The sequence below is a fragment of the Hyperolius riggenbachi genome, chromosome 4 (genome assembly GCF_040937935.1).
Source record: "Hyperolius riggenbachi isolate aHypRig1 chromosome 4, aHypRig1.pri, whole genome shotgun sequence".
Lineage (NCBI taxonomy): Eukaryota > Metazoa > Chordata > Amphibia > Anura > Hyperoliidae > Hyperolius > Hyperolius riggenbachi.
Genome location: NC_090649.1, coordinates 50,190,890 through 50,212,711, shown reverse-complemented (window position 1 = coordinate 50,212,711; position 21,822 = coordinate 50,190,890). Strand labels below are relative to the sequence as shown.

General features: G+C 46.2%; 1 protein-coding gene across 1 annotated transcript in view; it reads right to left on the bottom strand.

Annotated features, from left to right (window-relative positions):
* Positions 1 to 19,275, bottom strand: part of CTSB (cathepsin B) — a 37,217-nt gene extending 17,942 nt beyond the window's left edge. The window contains exons 1-3 of the mRNA XM_068280033.1: positions 19,178 to 19,275; positions 11,632 to 11,773; positions 4,409 to 4,497 (exon numbers count right to left, since the gene is read on the bottom strand). Of these exons, the coding sequence (XP_068136134.1) occupies positions 4,409 to 4,497; positions 11,632 to 11,757 (215 nt within the window). The 5' untranslated portion in view covers positions 11,758 to 11,773; positions 19,178 to 19,275. The remainder of the gene's footprint in view (positions 1 to 4,408; positions 4,498 to 11,631; positions 11,774 to 19,177) is intronic.
* Positions 19,276 to 21,822: the final 2,547 nt, after the last annotated feature.

Here is a 21,822-nt window from a genome sequence, read left to right as displayed (position 1 = left end):
CCTGAACGGACGGGCTTGATCGCCGGAGGCGATCGAAGAGGGTAGGGGGATGTCGCTGCACAGCAGCTGTCATGTAGCTAGCGCTAGGCTATCTACATGATTTATTTTATTTTTTTATTTAAAGTGCTGCGCTGCCCCCTGGCAGTTTTAATTGACCGCCAGGAAGGTTAAGATGTAGAGAATCTACCCTCTAAAGGACCCTGAGCAGTGTGGTAAATTTAAAATTGGTACCCACCTGGGGCTCTCTCCAGCCTACCATAGGCTGTGAGATCCCCCAGCGTCCTCTTGACTCCGTTCTGGCTCCTCAGTTACCGGCGACATGGGCCCTGGCTTCCTGATCAGTGATGCTCCTAGTCATCATGCCAGTTGCTATGCGTCATGCGCAGTACTGTCCCGCCGCGATGATGCGTAGCGGCCAGTGTGATGAGGAGCGTCACCGATCAGGAAGCCAGGGCTCGACACTCAGCGGGAGCATCGCAGCCTATGGTGGGCTGCAGGAAGCCCCAGGTGGGTACCAATTTGAACTTTACCCCACTGCTCAGTGTCCCTTTAAAGAAATTCTGTTCTAGGAGGAGTCTTGCTCAAGCAGGTGATCAACTTGATACGTTTTTAAAGTGTATAAAGCGTTGATGTTATGCAGCACTGTACAATAGATCGGGGAGACATAACAGCACTAATCAATGTTACACAGGAACATAGCCTACAACAATGGCGCACAAAATAGTAATTTAACAATAAACCATGGTGCGCCGATTGCAGTGTAGGGATTAATACAGCAGATGAGTCAGTCAACAGATGCAGAGAAAAGCACAAAAGGGCCTTGGCAAATAGGCTTACAGTCTAAAGCTGGGGTGCCCAATGCATCGATCACAATCTAGCAGTCGATCGTGAAGGGCTAATGGGTAGATTGCGACTTGACGCTGAAGACAGATTATCCATTGATTGCTGACAGTACTGTCAATAAGGGCAGCGAATGTGTTTGCGGCCACCCCTTCCTGCCGATAACAGCCAATCAGTGTGGCTGAAACCTCCTGTGATGTCCCCTCCTCCAGACTGCATGTGACATGTTTCAGCAGCCGAGCGGGGCTGTACTGCTGGCTGTTGTACGCCAAGCCGGCAGGGATCAAGCATCTCCTTTAACTACCCGACATGTGACACGTGCAGCGTCTCCCATCCTGCTGGCCGGGGCTGTGTGGATCAAGCGGCTCCTGCTGTCGCACTCCACACAAAGGGCTCGATTCACAAAGCGGTGCTAACCTAGTTAGCATGCCTAAAGACTTTAGGTGTGATAAGTAGGGTGCCAACTGGGTTAGCACCGTTTTGACAATAAGATCACGCGCAAATGTCGCACCGTGATGCAACCTTATAGGTGCATCGGATGCGCCGTTATCGTCACATCACGATGTTTTGCATGCGGGACTTGTCGTGCGAGTTGATTTTATCACGCCTAAACAGAGTTTAGCCATGAAGGAGGGGCTTTTCACAAGCGTGCAAACAGTTAGCACTGCTTTGTGAATCAAGCCCCAAGTACCTTGACTTATGCTGCATACACACTTGAGATAAAAGTCTTTGGAAAAGGCAAGATCACAGACCAATTATACCCCATTCCATGTAGTATGAGAGCCATACTCTACACAGTCTATTCTATGGAGCGGCACTCCCCATCAGATAAAATCTTTGCAAGATGCTGCACACAAAGATGCTGTACACATTCAAAAGATAAATTATCTGCAAAATATATCTTCCTGCAATAGATCCATTCCTGCAAAATGCATTCATAGTCTATGAGATCTGCAGATCCTCATACACACCTTGTTTAACAGAATTCATCTGCATATCTGGCAATCTGCAGATCTGAAAATCCATCCTGGTGGATCTGATCTGCAGATGATTGCCTGTTAAACAAGGTGTGTATGATGATCTGCAGATCTCAGACTATGAATGCATTTTGCAGGAATGGATCTATTGCAGGAAGAGATCTTTTGCAGATAATTATCTTTTGAATGTGTACAGCATCTTTGTGTGCAGCATCTTGCAAAGATTTCTATCTGATGGGGAGTGCAGCTCCATAGAATAGACTGTGTAGAGTATGGCTCTCATACTACATGGAATGGGGTATAATTGGTCTGTGATCTGGACTTTTCCAAAGACTTTTATCTCAAGTGTGTATGCAGCATAAGGCCACATACACAGACCATAGTCTTTTGAAAATGAAAGATCACAGACCAATCTTACCACCCTTCCTGTAGTATAAGAGCCATCTACACAGTCTTTTCTATGGAGCTGAACTCCACATCAGGAAAAAAATCTTTGCAAGATGCTGCACACACAGATGCTGTACAGACACAAAAGATCAGTATCTGCAAAATATCTGTTCCTGCCAAAAATCCATTCCTGCAAATTGCAATGATAGTCTATGAGATCTGCAGATCCTCATACACACGATTTAACCGACATTCATCTGCAGATCAGATCCACCAGGATGGATTTTCAGATCTGCAGATGAATGTCAGTTAAAGAGAATCTGTATTGTTAAAATCGCACAAAAGTAAACATACCAGTGCGTTAGGGGACATCTCCTATTACCCTCTGACACAATTTCGCCGCTCCCCGCCACATTAAAAGTGGTTAAAAACAGTTTTAAAAAAAGTTTAAAAACAAACAAAATGGCTACCAAAACAGGAAGTAGGTTGATGTACAGCATGTCCACACATAGAAAATACATCCATACACAATCAGTCTGTATACACCCTTCCTTTTTAATCTCAAGAGATCATTTGTGTGCTTCTTTCCCCCTGCAGCTATCTTCCACTGAAGTGTCAGGCTGTTTCTTCCTGCAGAGAGCAGACAGCTGTGCCTGTATGTAATTCTTCAGTATGTGAAAGCCCAGCCAGCTCAGAGGAGGATTTATCCAGCTTGTAAAAGATGAGAGAAGCTGCTCTCATCTAAATAATACACAGGCAGTGTGCAGAGAGGGGCCTGGAGGGGGGAGATGCATCACAGAACCACAACACTGAAGAACTTGGCAGCCTTCCAGACACAGCCTGACAAGTCTGACAAGAGAGAGAGATAAGTTGATTTATTACAGAGATGGTGATAGTAGAACATGCTGCAGTAAGCCAGAACACATTAGAATAGCTTTTGGAACTTGTAGGATGATAAAAAACAGGATGCAATTTGTTGCGGAGTCTCTTTAAATCATGTGTGTATGAGGATCTGCAGATCTCATAGACTATCATTGCAATTTGCAGGAATGGATTTTTGGCAGGAACAGATGTTTTGCAGATACTGATCTTTTGTGTCTGTACAGCATCTGTGTGTGCAGCATCTTGCAAAGATTTTTTCCTGATGTGGAGTTCAGCTCCATAGAAAAGACTGTGTAGAGTATGGCTCCTATACTACAGGAAGGGTGGTAAGATTGGTCTGTGATCTTTCATTTCCCAAAGACTATGGTCTGATGTCTGTATGTGGCCTAAGTCACGCTCTACTTCTCACTTCCAACACCACACTTCACTGGTTCATTAATTCACAATTAATTGCACAGGAGAATTGTAGTGATTGCTACCAGTCTATTTTCCCTACTTTGTGTTTTTTTCCGGGGAGGGGATAGGTGGTAGATCGCCTCGTCTTGGTACTCATCAAAGTAGCTCACGGTCCGAAAACGTGTGGGCACCCCTGATCTAAAGACTGGTACACCTTCAATTTCCACTGGCCAATCAAAATTTAATGTGTGTACCAGTCTTAAGGGGTGGTGAGAGGGACTTGATCCACTGGTTGTGATCATGTGCTATTTTTGTTTCACAAGTAGAGGCAAGAAGGTTAGTAACAGCCAATTAGGGACTTCAGAATGAGTCACATGCCTTTCCATGCATTCTCCTGTAGGAGAATTTTTGCTGAATAAAATGTATTGTTTCCAAGGAGCAGAAATGCACAACTTCGGGTAAGGGCCCGTTTCCACTTGTGCGGTGCAAATCGCGGCAGTAAAAATTTGCATGTGAATTCGCATGGACGACGATGAATGAATTAGCACACCAAAACCGCATGCGAATTCCCTATTAAATACATTGTATGCGATTCGCATAGCAGTATGCAAATTCTGATGGCTCTGCCATGCAGATTTTTTCTGCACAGAAAAACACAAAGGAATCCTGACAAGTGGAAACAGTCCCATCCACTTGTATTGGCTATGCGAATTTGCATGCGGCAAACGCATGCGAATTCGCAATAGTGGAAACGGGCCCTAAGAGTAGTCAATCATCTAATGCTAATTAGTTTGGATCAGTTTGTATACTATCCCAAAACACCCAGCACTGGCTTCAGGGGGTGGAATAATAGCCAAATGCTTATTATAATAAGCATATGTTCCATAGGATGTCCACTCCCAGTAAATCTAACACAGACCACTCACCTAAGGTAGGGTAGTTTTTTGCCACCAAGGATGGTTCCGCACAGTCTCTTCACATGGCCCCAATCAGAGTGTGAAAAGTGGTTGCCAGCCTGCAAGAGAGGAATTCAGTCATTACAGGCTCTTGAGCTTAGCACTAGACATGGTCAATCAAAATGTCAGAACTGACAAGATACATAGTTTTAATCCTAAAAAGAAGTTGCCTGAAGTCCCTTTGGTTTTTCCTGTATAGCAAAAGTTAGGAGGAAAAAAAAAAAAAAATAGTTACTCACCTGGGGCTTCTACCAGCCCCATGCAGCAGTCCTGTGCCCTCGCAGCCACTCACTAATCCTCTGGTCCCTTGCTGCCAGTTAGCTTCGTTTTTGCCGACAGGCCCGTCAGGACTGGCCACGTGTATGTTTTTCCGCATTCCTGACTAATTAGAGCTATTGCAGGCTGCAACGTGTACAAAAATACGCGTTGCCGCATTACGAACGCATAGATATGCGGAAACATGCATTTTTGTATGCGTTGCGGCCCACAACAGCGCTAATTACAGTCGGGAATGCGGAAAAAGATATGCGTGGCCAGTCCTGACGGCAAAAACTCTTTAAGACTAGTGCCGCAACCTAATTGACAGTGCGAAACAGAAAGCTGAATTTATAGCCCATGTCCTGAAAAGCAGGTAGAAAGCAAAACACATATGGTTGAGGAAACAATGCTGAAGGTTTTACCGCTGAAACGTATAAAGGGGCATTACTTCTGTTTGTTTTGCAGCACAGTGAAGCTTTATTTTACATCAGACTGTTATGGCTGCTGTTGAGAATTTAGTTAAAATGTAAAACTGGAAATAAAAATAGCAGGTTACTAGCGATTTATTTACAACTAGCTGATGGCTCAGCGTTGCCTAGGTATGCATTTGGCTGGTGTTGGTCTTTAGCATCAACATTTTTTATTGAAGTCTGATGACTCCTAATACTGAGAGGAATACAGAAGATACTGTAGGAATTGCAAGATCTAATAAAAAGGCAATTTCAGGTAATAGGCTGTTGGATTTAAGCCTGGCCACAATGAAGAGCACTGTCCCATTTCTGAGGGTGGAGTGAACAGAATGACTGGTTCAGACAACAGATTGAAACATTGGTGCTGCTTTATTCTTTGCAGAATGTAATGTGTGCATCGCTCTTAAATACAGGAAGAGGCAAACTTAAAACCTGAACTGAAAATTAAAAAAAATCAAAATAGCCATTCCATGTAGTCTACTCAGTGTCTTTCTCCTGTCCTGCTTGTCCACTGTGATCAAGGGAATTCTCTGTCCTCCATTTTGAAAATGGCCATTACCCCATAACAGCTTTCTGGTCAGCACACAGTTAAGCTGTAACATCGCACACTTGAGTCATAGGGAAACATGGACATTTACCTGGTACATCCGTTTTCCTCTCAGCTATAACTGACAGCAACTGATACATTTCAGATCTGACAAAATATTGTCAGAACTGGAAGGGATTATTGTCAGAAGAAAATGGTGAGCTTCTGAGAGGAACTGATGGCAAGGTAACTTTGCAATGTTCATTTGAAGTTACCTCATGTGTTTATTTTAAATATTTTTACTCAGTACAGGTTCTCTTTAAGCTGGCCACTAACGGTCCACTTTTTAGCAAAAAATAGTTTGAGCGATCAGAAATTTGGATTGGTTGTAAATCAGTTGATGGGCACAATCGTTAGTGAACAATTATAAAAACAATTGTCTGATTGAATTTTCGGCAAACCAAAATTTGGATTTTCTGGATAGGAAGCAATGATTGGTTAGTCGATTGTGTAGTGAACGATTTTTCGTCTGATTAGAATTTGATCGAACGATTTTTTTGCTAGAAATTGGACTTTTAGTGGCCACCTTTAATCTGAGGTCCAGGGGGAAACAGCAGTCTTATCTCCTGTACTTAGATTTTTAAAGCACCCTGTGCACCAGGAATCCCCCCTCCCCCTCTTTTTGGGGTGAATTTCACTCTACTTACCTATGGTGTGCTCTGGTGGGGACGCTTCTGTACTCGCATCCAAAGCTACAGCTCCCAAGATGCATTGCAGCACAGCCAGGAAGGTGAAATTAGTCAGTGGCAGTGACTGTCAGGAGAACATTGCAGATCCCATATGGACCGGTGGCCAGAGAAGCACCCCCCCCCATAGGCAAGTAGTGAGGCTCACAACCAACCCCTGGACAGCACCCCTCCCCCCAGGGGGCAGTCCATTACAAAACAAGGTTCATACTATATAAAAAAAAAGACCCTGGTGCTCAGTTTGCTTTAGTTAGGAAATGTAGAATGCACCATGTATTTTAGATTATTGACAAGCAGCATTTAGTCAGAACCTGTTGCTGGAGGACCAGATGACTTGACACCCGATAATTATAGCCAATTTTACAGAACGTTAGTCACCAAGACTGCCTCCAAACACTAATCCTTTAAGTGAATGCTATTCTTGAGCTTGCGTTAACACTTCAAGGCTGGATATCTAACATGGAACAGCGTCTATCATTAAACACCAACACTGTCCCAAATCTTAAATTCCAAGTTAATTTTCAAAAATGTCTGTCGCTACTAGGCCTGAAGGCTGGCTATTTGTTCTGTTGCAATGCAGGACGTGGGGGGCATAATATGTCAGGCAATAGAGGAGGGGAAATAAAACACTGTGCAGCCAGGAATGGGGGTCCTGCTGCTATATACGCATGCTGGATTCTCAGAGCAGAGGCAGTAGTTTATTGGACGAGTTTTATCTAGTCTGTACAGGCTGTTAACACCACAATGCCAAGGAGTAAAGACAACAATCTTACAGAAGTAATGGTTACTGCCCTACAAGTGTTATAAGGGTGTGTAAACACAGGTTACCCACAGGATGGGGACTCTACTCAGGTGACAGTTTGGGGCAGAGGGCTGTACTACACATTGCAAGGCTACAGCCTCTGGTTGTGTTCTGTTGCCATGGAGCAGGGAGACAGGATGACAGGGCATTTTCCAGAAGGAAAACAATGGACTTATGCTGGGAATACACGGGTCTATCCGGCAGCCAATTAGCCGCTGGATCGACCCCAGCCGCGTCCCCACGTGGATCGATTACCGCTCGTGTCCACCAGCACTCATCAGCCGCTCGATTCCCTGCCATTGTCCGCTGTCGGGGATCGAGCGGGCAGGGGTCGAACGGCTTGATCGGGCCAGCTGAATATTATCAGCTGCTCGATACACGGTACAGAAACGTACCGCGAATTCCCCAGTATAAGATGACAATCTGGTACGCCAGATCTCTTGGCAACACATCGATTGTGGAGGCTGTACACATTAGGCATGATTCAAAGCTTTTTCACCTTATCCATTACATTTTTAATCTCCCAAAGTGTAAAATTATTAAGGTAAGAAAAGGAATATTTAAATGAAATTAAGTACATCTTACCTGAGTGATTTTGCTTGTAAATGTGCTGAAAGGTTTTTTTTTATCAGTAAGGTGACAAGTCATTTATGAGAAGTTTTGTGAATAGAGCCCATTTAGTTTTACTTTGTTAAATAATGATATGATAAAAGCAGTTGAATTTCACACCTGAAATTAAATTTTAGAGACTCTGAAGGGAGTCTAAATTCCTTTTTAACTAGTATTTATGTAAAGCACTATAGGTAATGCTAAACCGCTGCATCCCAGTGGCAAGACGAGGGGTTTATACCCCCCAAATCCCCTCTGCTAGGTCCGGGAAGCACTTCCTCATAGAGGCAGAGCTTAGGGCTCAATCCCTGACTCTCCCCGCTCCCCTCAATCTCCCTTCACTGAGAGATGCGGAGATCCGCAGGCAGATAGACATGCATGGAGGCAGAGCTGCAGCTCAAAGCTCTGCCTCCATGAGCAGCAAAATCCACCACCAAGAACGTCATGGATTTTGCAGAGAGGATTTGGGGGTATAAAACGCGTTTTGCCGTGGGGATGCAGCGGTTTAGCATTACCTATAGTGCTTTACATAAATACTAGTTCAAAATGGGAATTTTAGACTCACTTCAGAGTTTTTTTAAAGGGGTTCTTTTGCGAAAAAAGTAGGCAGTTAAAAAAATGTGACAGATGACAGGTTTTGGGCAAGTCCATCTTTTTAAGGGGGATTCTCAGGGCTTTGTTTTCAACAGCATTTCCTGAACAGCAGTTTAACTGCCAAAATAGCAAGATACCAGCCGGCCTCCCTAATCACTTGCACACTATTATGTCAGTTAGATTTTGCAACTGTTCAGGAAATTCTGTTGAACAAAGAAAGCCCTGAGAATCCCCCTTAAAAAGAAGGACTGGCCCAAAACCTGTCATCTGTCACATTTTTAACTGCCTACTTTTTTCACGAAAGAACCCCTTAAAATAGTTCCAGAACCTGCTAAGAACCAATTCTTTTTTACGTCCAAATATAAAAGATTTGGAAGAGGAAGTACGTTAGTCTCATGTACATTGTTGAGCAATGAATCCCATCTACATCACGGACACATTGATTCCTTCCCATAATTGGTGTCCTCACCTGTACACAGGCCACAGTGACTAATGGCCCGTACTCACGGGCTGCAAAACTCGCCTGTCGCCAGCACACGTGAGCGTGTGGGCGACAGGCCGGCGACAGCTTCTCGCCAGGTCCCTCCGCGTACACATGCGGAAGAGGGACCAGCGGCAAGGCGGAAGCTGTCGCTGACGTTCCTCCTCCCCCCGCCGGAAGCTCACCGGAAGGTCTGTGAACCTCAATGGAGGTTGCTGTCGCTAGTCCGCGTACTCACGCGGACTAGCGACAGTTGCGGCGGGGGGGCCAGCGGCGACTGTCGCCATGCGATTGAAAGTTTCAATCGCATGGCGACATAGCGACGAGCGACAGTTCGGGGGCGCGCGCGCGTGCGACGGCCCATACTCACGGGCGACCCGTCGCCGCAACACGCGCGCGCCGCGTGTTGAGGCGACAAAAGTCCCTCGTGAGTATGGGCCAAAACACTCAGCACAGTCACGCTACATGAGCAGAAGAGGCATCTCAAGTAACCAGGCATGTGTACACAAGAGGCCTCCAATGACGCCAAAGCACTTGAAATAACTCAAATACCCAGATAAGGTACAAGAGAGCAATCAACTAGAATTAATGAGGAACTAGCTGCATTCCTGTTTCCAGGAGGTTTGGGAAAACCCCCTCCCCCCCCTTCTGCACAAGTTCCGATCCCTAGTTTACCTCATTATATACATAAAGTAAAAAAGTAAAGAAATGTAACCATCAAGAGAGAAACCTAATGTAAAATGCCTCCAATATGCCGTTAAAGAGGAACTGTTGTAAAAATCTTAAAATTTAAAACATACTAATAAGTACATTTCTCCCAGAGTAAAATGAGCCATACATTACTTTTCTCCTATGTTGCTGTCACTTACAGTAGGTAGAGATCTGACATTACAGACAGGTTTTGGGTTAGTCCATCTCTTCATGGGGGATTCTCAGCATGGCCTCTTTATAAAGACAATGCATTTTTAAAAATAAAGAAAACCCTAAGAACCCCCCTATGATAATGGCAGTATTTGTATAGCGCTTTTCTCCTGTCGGACTCAAAGCGCTTGCGAGGCAGCCACTAGAGCGCACTCAGTAGGCAGTAGCAGTGTTAGGGAGTCTTGCCCAATGAACTCCTTACTGAATTACTGGCTTACTGAACAGGCAGAGCCGAGATTCGAACCCAGGTCTCCCATGTCAGAGGCAGAGCCCTTAACCAGTACACCTTCCAGCCACCATCCAGCCACTGATAAGATGGGCTAGTCCAAAATCTGTCGGTAATGTCAGATTTCTACCACCTACTGTAAGTGACAGCAACATAGGAGAAAAGTAATTTATGGCTCATTTAACTCCAGAAGAAACATTTGTATATGTTAACGTGAATTTTAAATGTTAATATTTTCGCGACAGAAGACCTTTAAGTATCAAGGCTGTTGCCTGCAAAACAGAACAGACTCCTTCTTGGAGTCTTCCAACTTCATCAGGTTAGTAAAATGAACGATTTGGGCACCATTTACCGGTAACTATAGAAGCCAGTTTAAGGTTGTACTGCAGTGTTCTCCCCAGAATTTTTTTTCAGCCGGGTGGCATGAAAAAGTAGCCAGATGGGAAAGTAAGGGCACTTTTTTCACTAGGAAATGCGGTCACAATTGTGCTGTGATGACGCAACCTACAATTTCCACTACCCGTGATCGTGTCGAATAGCTGCATGGAACGGAGCAGGATCACCAGACAATTGCGATTTGGGGAAACAAAATGCTAGTGGGAAATTAGCACTGCGATTAACGTTATCACAGTGCTCACTTCTCCACTCAGGTCGAGCATTCCCCTACCCCACACTGCTTGGCACTGCTCCTAGCCCCTACCCCCCCCCCCCGCTGAAGACACCTTGATTGTCCCATGCCATTTCCCCAAGTTCCTCTTCATGGGCACCAGTTACATTTTAAAGAACAACTGTAACAAGAGGGATAAGGAGGCTGCCATATTTTTCCTTTCAACTACCTAAAGGCCGCATCACGCCAATGGAGGTGACCGCGGCGGCAGCCCCAGGAGTGCCTAACGCCAATTGGAGTCAAGTCCTGGCTTTTGCAGGAGATCGCGCGCACATCTCAGCTTGGTAAGCTGCTCAGAGACTGTTAGACTGCGAAGCCGCCTTCTAAATAGGCTGTACAGCGTTGCGATCTAAAGCAGCGCTGTACTGGGGACAGCCAGCCATGTGACACAGCTGTCCCCCTGGGGGACACAGGAGCAATTTGTAGTAAGGCTGAAGCATTACAGCCGATCGCTGTGATAGACTGACAGGGGGAGGGAGGGTAGCAAAAACAAAATCGTAAAAATGAAAAAAAAATTTATAAAAATATACAAACACACCTGGGGGTGATCTGACCCCACCAACAAAGAGCTCTGTTGGTGGGGAGAGGGAAAAAAAAGTGTTTATTTGGTAATCTTGTCAGAAACACCTGATCTGCTGCATGCTTGTTCAAGGTCTATGGCTAAAGTATAAATAGATGCAGGAGGATCAGGACTGCCAGGCAACTGGTATTGTTTAAAAGGAAATCAATATGGCAGCCTCCATATTCCTCATTACAGAAAGGAGACTTGGCTTTCTGGCTCCTGGGATACAGCTTAACTGGAGATAAACACACTTCTTCCAGCATCTAAAGACTGATGGCAGTAGTTTAAGCAGGATTCATATATGAAGAATCATGCAGCTGCTAATACTCACCGTCCATGTAGTGTTCACCTTGTTGATGTAGTTTACCATGTCGTTGGACATTGGGGCAAAGTAGGGGACAGTGCGGGAACTGGCCAAAGAGGCCAGGAAGCAGAGAATGGCCACAGGTATCCACATGGCTGCAGTACTCCCCCTAAAGAAAAAAAAAATGCCACATTAGTCAGAGAGGACAGTTTCCATGTACCATTTATAGACTTCCCACGCAGTGGAATAGCTACACAAGCAAGGGGGGGGGGGAAATGCAATCATGGTACAGCAACTCACGCCACCTTCAGAATTTAATTCAGAATCTGAATCCAGACCGGTTGTCACAGGTAACTGAAATCTAGTAACCTCCAGAATATCACCTCCAGTAAAGCCTTGTAAAGACTTATAGGAAACCTAAAGTCAAAATTAAGGCTGGTTTCACACCAGGACGTTGCGTTAGAGGGGACGTTAAGGTCACATAACATGCCCCTAACGCAACGCCTGATGGTGTTGGAGCAGGACGCTACCAAGAGCCGCGTTACAAGCAGCTCTTGGTGCGCCTGCTCTGTCAGAGGCACTGCGGAGACCACGTGAGCTGAGCTCTCCGCATCACGTGGTCCCGCCAGCCAATCAGCGGCCGCTCCAATAAGAAAACACTGCAAGTGCAGTGAATATTAAGTAGCCATGTAACTGGCTACGTAGCGACCTCTCCCCGCCTCCTCTCCACCCCCAAAATAAAAAAACCCAGTTGTTATGCGCATGCAGTCTAACGCGGCTCTGCCGCTTATAAAGTACTGCATGCAGTACGTTGTGTAATGGCGCAGCGTTACTGTGTAACACAACGTGGGCACTGAACAGCCCATTGATTTTTCATTGCTGTGCGTTACAGGCCGCTCTCCACAGGCGTAGCACGCAAAAATCTTTACTGCGCATGTGCAGAGCACTGCCAGCAAAGGGCGTGCACAGCTCAGGGCCACATATGCACTGTAGCCTCTGACTGGACAGCTTTAAGTGGGGTTCCCACTGCTTGATGGGACTCAGATGGTGTGGAAACATGATGACTGCATAGGACTACAATAAGCCCCAGGTAAGGTAAAGTGATTTTTTTCATTTTGAATAAGGTAGCCCTTTAGGACCAATATTAGCATGTAATAATTGAGGCACAAACCCTCAGGCAACTTGTTGACAAGGCTGCACAGACATCGCTAGATATGCACACATTCTGGCCATGAGTTATACTCCCAAAGGACTTTATCTCCCAGCATGCATTGCGGTGGTTTACCATGAGGTAGCCATGCACATTGAAGTGTGGAGAGAAGCTATACAGATTCTCAGTACACTTGCCTACTTCATGTCATTTTCAACACCTTGTACAAGAGACGGCAATAAAGTGTCTAATTACACCGATTGTGTCACTTCTAATTCAAGTAAATACCAAACCGGTAAAGCGACAGTGATCTGTGTGTTGGGACATACAACGTATCAGGTGACTGTGGCAGCATCTGTTAAGACAAGAACTGAAACAGGTGTTTCTGGGGAATCAAACAATCAGCAGATCTAATCAGCAGCCCACTTTGTGAATATATTTATATGGGAAGGTAAGATTCCTGCATCAGGTGATCCAGAATCAGCAATTACCCCAATCACAAGCAGTTACAGAACTAAACTCTTATTTCTTATGCTGGGCATACACAGCGCGATAATGCTCCGGTATCGAGCCAGCGGCTCAATGCCGGTGCGTCACCGCTCATCTGCACAGATCGATCCCCGCTGGCGCTCCTCATCAGCCGCGCTCGATTCCCCATTATTGTCCGTGGGGAATCTATCCGGCAGGTCATTGGACCTGTCGGATATTATCAATCGAGCCATCAGTGGCACTATTGATAAGGGAAAAAAAATAATAACTTGCTGTGTATGGGTACACGCTGCGATTTCCTGCAGGATCGATTCATTTCCAACATGTTAGATCGGGTTTCGATGGATACAGCTGTCGATTTTGCATTCTTCATATGCAAAAATCGACTGCTGTATCCATCGAAACCCAATTGACCATGTTGGAAATAATCGAATCGATCATGGATCGAGCGGGAAATCACAACATGTATACCCAGCATTAGATTTGACTCTGGGACTTTAGGCATGAATACCAACCATGAACACATGCCAGTAAACACCTGACCGAGGAGATTGGTCTGTGAGACCCCAGCTAACAGTATTTTGTGTACAGGTTGTCCTAAGGCCTGGTTCACATTAGCGTTCCCTGTCTGGATCCGCCTGATCGGATCCGGACCGTATACTGTACAAACGGAAAGTACGTTCCGCATAGCGATGCAAAGTCTATGCGGACGTTCACATGCGTACGTTCCGTACAGAACGGAGCCGGATCGGATCTGGACACTAACATGCGCTATTTTTTTGGGGGTCCGGATCCGGCCCACGCACTCGGACCGGATCCTGACTGCACCATCCGGATATAGAAACCTATGGGGAACGGAAAGCACAGAACACACTGGAGACAAACACCAGACGTTCTACCCCACTTCCTATGCGTATCCTAGCAGCCATTTCGGATGGGGACACATGGGCCCAGCATATCTGAAGTGGAGCAGCAGTGACTAACGTGCTGGAGCTGTTTGGCAGTATGTCGGAGGTGGAGGTGAGGCCTAAACAGCGGAGGACCCGATTCTACAGGTGCACCTTCTGCTGACCATCAATTTTATTAGTAATTTCGCTGTTTTTACCACATGGATCCGGATGACAGCCTGATACATTCCTGATGCAAACGGACCGGATCGGAAACCGTACGGTTCCGATCCGGATCAGGTCCTGATCCGATCCGTACTGTTTGCATGCCAAAATGCAAGTGTGAACGGGGCCTAAGACATTGTTTAAAGGGTACTGTAACATTTGTGCTCTACTGTATATATTTAACCCCTTTTTCCTAAAATAAGTCCCTAGAAGCACCTCAGGTTTGTTTTTTTTTATCTGGTCACCTTTGCCTAAGGGCCACTACTAATATTACCTACTACCAAAATTTGCAATGCGATTATAAATGTTGAATACACAGCGGCGTGCACATGACCACCAGGACTTACAAATGCCAGCAGAGGCTGATGGTCAGTGGTGAAGATGGCGCATGTTGTACAGGCCTGGGGCCAGAGGAGCTTCACCCTGCAGGCAAGGAAGGACGCTTCACCCAACGGCTCAAAACACCATTACAAACAACCTTAAAATCGAGGTTGTGTTATTAGACACATGAAGTGAAAATGATATGGAGGCTGCCATATTTATTTCCTTTCAAAAACAAAGTTGCCTGGCAGTCCTGCTGATCTCCCTGGCTACAGAAGTGTCTGAATCACACACCTGTAACAAGCATGCAGCTAATCCAGTCTGACTTCGGTCAGAGCACCTGATCTGCATGCTTCTTCAGGGTCTATGGCTAAACATATTCGAGACAACAGAGCACCTGATCTGCATGCTTCTTCAGGGTCTATGGCTAAACATATTCGAGACAACAGAGCACCTGATCTGCATGCTTCTTCAGGGTCTATGGCTAAACATATTCGAGACAACATCAGAAGGACAGCCAGGAAATGTGCATTGCTAAAAAAGGAAACACACAGGTCAGCCTCCATACTCTCCATTCAGGTCTGCTGTAAATAGAGTTTAGTTCACATTAGCCAATGGAGAAGCTTCCACAAAAATCTAGAGCTCTAGTGCTGCACAGGCTGCATCTGTAAGATAATAACACCATATGAAGGATTGCAGCAGAGTAGCTGCCCCAACAAGCCCTGCACATGCCTCCATGTGCTAAGGCAAGCCAGCTGGCAATGGGAAGGTGAATGGAAGAAGCAGCCAAAGCTTATAAATACCTGAGCTCTAAGCAAAGCATTTATTTATTGCACAACCTGCATGGAGGGCAACCCTGACTCAGCAGCTCAGAACTGCACAGCTGAACAAAGGTTCTGTTTATGGATATCATTCTGGCTGAAAGCAGGCCTCCATTGTTTTCACTTTCAGGTTCTTCATCCTTTTACTACACATTGTACCATCCAATTAGCAGATTAGTACCCTTTTGTGTAAAACAGGCTTCTGCTGATTGGTAGTCTACATTTTGATCACATGACCAAACAGAACAAAAAGTATGGGCCTGTGGGTGGAGCTGCTGCCTGGATTACATCACCCTTGTGCAGACAGCAAGGGGCGGAGCACAGTTTAAATGTGTGAAGATTACAGCACAGATGGTAGGGGGTGGCTGGGGGTCCAACAGTCACCTGGAAATCACATGCTGCTGACTGTCCTGTGCAAGATCTTTCCAGGAAGCCAGTTCAATCACTTTGATCTGGTGGCTGCAATGCACCATCAATCTCTGCCAGATTCGTTCACTATGATCAAAATGGCCAGATATCGATGCCACAAATCAATTGGGCACCTTATGTTATATGAGGAACCACCTAAAGCATTCATTCAAAGTAAACGCAAGTTTCCTCCATTACATCAATTTGGTAAGATTGTATCACTGGGCACCTTTAAAACTACAGAAATACACAACAGCTTTGAATGACAAACTTTACAAATAAAATTTAGGACTATCCCTCAAAGTGATCAGGGACAGCAGTCAGCCTTAAGTGCCATTTTGTCAGCTCCTGAGTGCAAAACCCCTTTAAACCACCACACTGATCTCCAGCCCTCCCCTCACATCTGTGCTTTGCAGTGTCCATCAATAGACTCTCCCAGACCCCTGACCACCTCCTGCTGTCCCCATGCTGTTCACAGAACCATGTTGTGACCTTCACAGAGCCCATTCCCACCATAATGGAGTCATCAGAGGTACTTTCTGAGGTTGCTGCATCACTGTACAGCATGGAAAATTCACTGATCTGCTGCTAATGACGTCTTCAGACTACATGTGACTGCTGTGGGGAAGGGGTTTCCCAGACAGGAAGATGTAATACACAACAAAACAGTCCACTTATGCACCAGAGCTTTTTAGTGCTACAATGCAAACTGTAAAGGGAAGCAAGATGCCTGCAGATCAGACAGATTACATGCACAACCCCCCCCCCCCCAATAAACTGCACATACTACACGCAGTGTCCAGCCCTCTGCACACAGATCTACTGAAAATCTAATGCTGAATACACACGGTTCGTTCCCGCATCGAATGTGCCGCTCGATTCCCATCGAATCAATTATTCCTGAACATTTGAGCGCATTTCGATGATGTTTAGGTCGATTGCCATGTAAAGTATGGCAAATCGACCTAACGATCCACCGAACCGCGAATCGAACATGTCGGAAATAAACGAATCGACGGGAATAGAGTGGCGCAGACGGTGATCACTCCTAAACAAAATCGATAAGAATTCAGATCGGACATGTTAGAAATCATCTCTGGACCCCTCTGACCGAAAACGGCATTGTTATACCCTGGCCATACATATACTACCTGCTGATCTTCTGACATAAGTCAAAACCCTGGAACAAGCATACAGCTAATCCAGTCAGCGGAGTCAGAGCACGTGATCTGCATATGCTTGCTCAGGCTCTATGGCTAAACGTATTGAAGGATCAGGTGGACTGGACTGTCAGGAAACAGGTATAGTTTAAAAGGAACTAAAAATGGCAGCCTCCATAGCCCGCTCTCCTCAGATTCCCTTTAACATTTGGGAGGGGCCTGTGTGAGGGTTCCATTAGTCAGTCTTTGGGATATTGCACAACATCACCACACACACAATCAATCACGTCAGCTTGAAATGTTCCAGGCATTTGAAACAGTCTACCGATTTTAGGCCAAAAATCAGTCAAATTAAATTGATCATGCATGCTTGTTGCAGTAATGGCCCATACTCACGGGGGACGGCCGTCGCCGCAACCGCGTGGCACGCGCGTGTTGCGGCGACAGTTCCCCCGTGTGTATGATGCGCGCGCCCCGAACCGTCGCCCGTCGGAGCTGTCGCCAGGCGATTGAACTGTTCAATCGCCGGCTACAGTCGTCGCCGCAACCTCGCCGGAACTGTCGCTAGCCCCGCATGTGTATGCGGGCTAGCGACAGCTACCCACACACACACCACACGGATCTTCCGGCGGGGGGAAGGAAACTCGGCGACAGCTTCCGCCGCATTGCTAATCCCTCTGCTGCCGTGTGGATGCAGAGGGATTTGGCGCCAAACTGTCGCGCACACGCTCCCGTGTGCGGCGACAGCTACAATTGTACCCCCGTGGGTACTTAGCTTAACAGTTTGTTCATTATCAAATCAAATGCCACAAAAGCACTAGATCACCAAATACAAAGTGGGCCAAAATTGTACACTGGGACCTAGTCATGGGCCAACCACAAGGTCTACTGGCCACCTTCCTCCCTTATTAAATTCTCTGGTATCTAGTCGTCCTCCCTCCCATATACACTTCCCTGGTGTCTAGAGACTCCCCCACTACACACAGTTCCCTAGTGTTTAGTGCTTTCCCCCCTACCTCCCCATATGGCTTCCCTGGTGGTCTAGAGTGGGCCAAACATAATGCAAAGTGGGGAAACCACTTGAGGGCCAAATTTAATGGCTATGAGGGCCAAATTTGGCCCACGGGCCAGAGTTTGACATGTATGCACTAGATGAATGGCCCCCTTATCTCATAATTAAACCAATTCAGTCAAATCTATCCACAATTTTATTATACAAAGCACAGACTGTACTGTACAAAAGTAAGATGCAAACATGGGGCACAAAATACAGATAATGGTTAACACCAAACTCCTTACATACAAAAAAACAAACAAACAAAAATGTGTGATTTTGAAGGCCTGAGCTATTAGAAAGGGGATAAGGCCTTCCAAACCTCAAAGTTTATCCCCAGGCAAGTGTTGCCCCTGTTCTAGAGTGTGCATTGCACAACACAAACTGTCGAGATGACATAAACATGATCTAGTGTGAGACTGTGCAGCCCCTCATGCTGTGTGCGCAGATATAGATCACCCATGGCCTGTTGTGTAACACACTGCTATCTGTGAACAGGCTTGCTGATCTCACCCTGGCCTAGTGTTGTGTAAACAGCCAGACACAAGGAAGTCTAATATTACCAAACAATAGCTCTTCAAAAAGCAACTATTACCAGGAGGAACAGTCATAATTGTATATATTATACAGATCAGCATTACAATTTTGTACACCCCCTGCCCCACCAAAACTACATCTCCCAGCATGCCTCCCTAGCATTGTTACCCTACAGCAAGCAAGCCGCAAAGATCACTAGGATAGAATACCGTAGTAGTAACACAATATACATAAGTAGAAGAGTTCTGCACTGGAAATACATTCCAGCAGCTGAGGCACTACAAGCCCCAGCATGCAGCACAGGGCTGGCTGCACACGTGCCTGGAGTCAGCACAGGGTGACCGGTAATGGAAGTGATGCAGAGATACAATGTAACAATACAGATCCGGTTACCTGCTGGAAACCTGAGCCCACAATCAGCGCACAGCACTCCTGGGTGATATTATATAGAGCGTATGTTATTATAGCATCAGATGTGATCACGGGGAAGCTATGCACCTATACACACTGTAATCTCTTACCTGGGCTGCTGCAGTCACACTCAGGGCTGGGAAATGCAGGAAGGTCTCAGAACTAATCCTTTATATAAGCTGAGTGTGTAGTGTACCCAGTCCTGGCCCCGCCCACAGCCGCATGACTAGTCACATGACCCGTGTGGGCACAGCAAGCCTCAGCCTGCAGACCTTTTGTTTTTTTAAAGGGACAGCAGCCTTACTTACCTGTACTTTGTGATCTGGCAAAACAATGAAACCAGCTGCTGATATTGTTTATGGGCTCCTTCACACTATGAGCGTTTGATTTTTTTAAGTGCTGGCGATTTTGTAAATCCCCCTAAGGCCCTATTCACACTTGAGCATTTTGCCGGCGATTTCGGCAAAACGCTCAAACACTAGCGCTTTTCGAGGCGCTAGGGCTAGTGTAATTAAACCCTATGGGCCCGTTCTTATTTGGACGATTTGCACTAATCACCGCAAATCACCCAAAATCACGAAACGTAAACGCATCGCCTGCACCATTTTCAGGCGATTTCCCGGCGATCGCGTTTCAGTGCTATAGAAGCGCTAAACGCGATCGCGGAAAAATTGCAGCAGTGTTCAGTGATTTTTCCTCTGAAAAATCACTCACGCAAAACTTTTTGCTCTGTCAAGTGTGAATGGGACCTAAAAGCACTTGTGCAATGATTTCCTATGACAGTGTTCACATGTAAACATTTCAATTTTCTTGAAATTGCAGACATGCTACATGTATCATTTTCTGAGCGCTTTGGCTCAATGGAAGGTATAGGGAAAACGCAAAGCGCTTAAAAAGGCATTTTGTATAGCGATTTTATGAATAGATACATTGTATTTATTCATTTCCGACTGACATCAGGAAGTGAATAAAATCATCGCTGAGCAAAAGCGCTTAGAAAAGCCCTGGGAAAAGTGCTGTATAAATCGCTCACCGCTTGAGTTAGCGCTGGCGATTTATAATGTGAACAAGGCCTTATAAAGGTGCCCATAGACCTAAATATGGGCAAATTCGACAAAAAGAAAAATGTATTTCCTATCGAATCTGATTAGAAATAAATTTGTCTCTTGTCAATTCTGTCCATACACTACAGTCCGATTTCAGCATGAAATCTTCAAGGAATTGCCTGAGCCCACTGCTTCCCCCCCCCCCCCCCCCCCTCATGTATAAATGTGCCCCGTGTGTGCATTTATACGTTACCTGTCCTGTTGCAGCCTCCGTGCGGTGTCCCGTAACCTCTGGGCGGCTATCCGTATGCGCTACTGGCGCATCAGACGCTATGCACTGGTAGCGTGTACGAAGAGCCGCCAAGAGGTTACGGACACCGTAATGCAATGCAGGTAGTATGGGATGCTGGTGCAGATAGTGACGTGATACATGATGACACGTACCCTCGTACACGTCATCGCAGTACTTCTGCTCTCTCTTGACCCGACTTACAAATGTAAACAGGAAGTGCGTCAGAGAGAGGGCGAAAGTACCAGATGGTACTAGCGCCTGTGATCGCCGGCTGCCGGCTTCCTGTCCTCTTCCTGCCAGCCTGCTACAGGTACTTTGGGGGACTTCTATTTAATTTTATAGGGTCCAGCAGAAGGGAGAGCATAGCGGGGAGGGGTGGGGGGCATTTCCTCCCCCCCCCCCCCCCCCCCGTGCTCGGGGCATGCTCTCCCTTTATGCTGGGACTCTATAGGGGGCTTTGTTTGGCCGGACACGGCTGTGTTCGGCCGAACACAGAAGGCCTGATCGGGTTCGGGCAGCGTGGCCGAGCACCCTCCCGAACACCATGAGGTGTTCGGGGGGTGCCGAACCGAACCCGAACAGGCCAAAATCCGGGCGAACCCGAACAGTGGCGAACACTGTTCGCCCATCACTAGTGGGGGCCCATAATGCAGTTAATAGGGAACAGTAGTGAAGGAGAGTTGTGCAATTAGTGGTGCCCCTCATGCCGGTAGTGAGAGACTGTAGTGCAGATAGTGGGGAGGGGACTGGTAATACAGTCAGTAGAAGGCAGTGGTGCAGTTAGTGGGGACGGCAGTGCCGGTAGTGAGGCAGTGGTGAAGTTAGTGGGGACTGCAATGCAGGTAGTATGGGGTGGTGGTGCAGATAGGGAGGGGGGGGGGGACTGGTAATGCAGTCAGTAGAAGGCAGTGGTGCTAGTAGTGCTAGATAGGAGACAGCGGCGTAGCTAAGGAGCTCTGGGTCCTAGTGCAAGTTTTACAATGGGGCCCCCCAAGCACTCTATACAAAACAATTGTTTTGGCGCACCAAAACCAATCAAGGACAACCACAGTGTCAGAGGTGCAAGAAGGGAATAGGGAGCAGTTTGTTAATGATTACCACTATTCAAAGTATCTATAGAAGTGATTATTACATCAACTCAACACTGCCCTAACCCTCTCTGCCAAGAACTTCTTGATGCACCCCTCCTTTCGTGTCAGCAACCCCTCCCTCTAGATTGTAAGCCTTTGGCAGGGCCCTCTCCCCTTGTGTACCATACATGACTGTGTGCACTTTATCTAGATTTATGGAACTTGTATTTTTACCACTACCACCCCAGTGTATGATCTGGCATTGTACTACTATCTGCATTGTACTACTATCTGCATTGTACTACTATCCGCTTTGTGTTGTGTATCGTATTGCTTATTACCTGTAT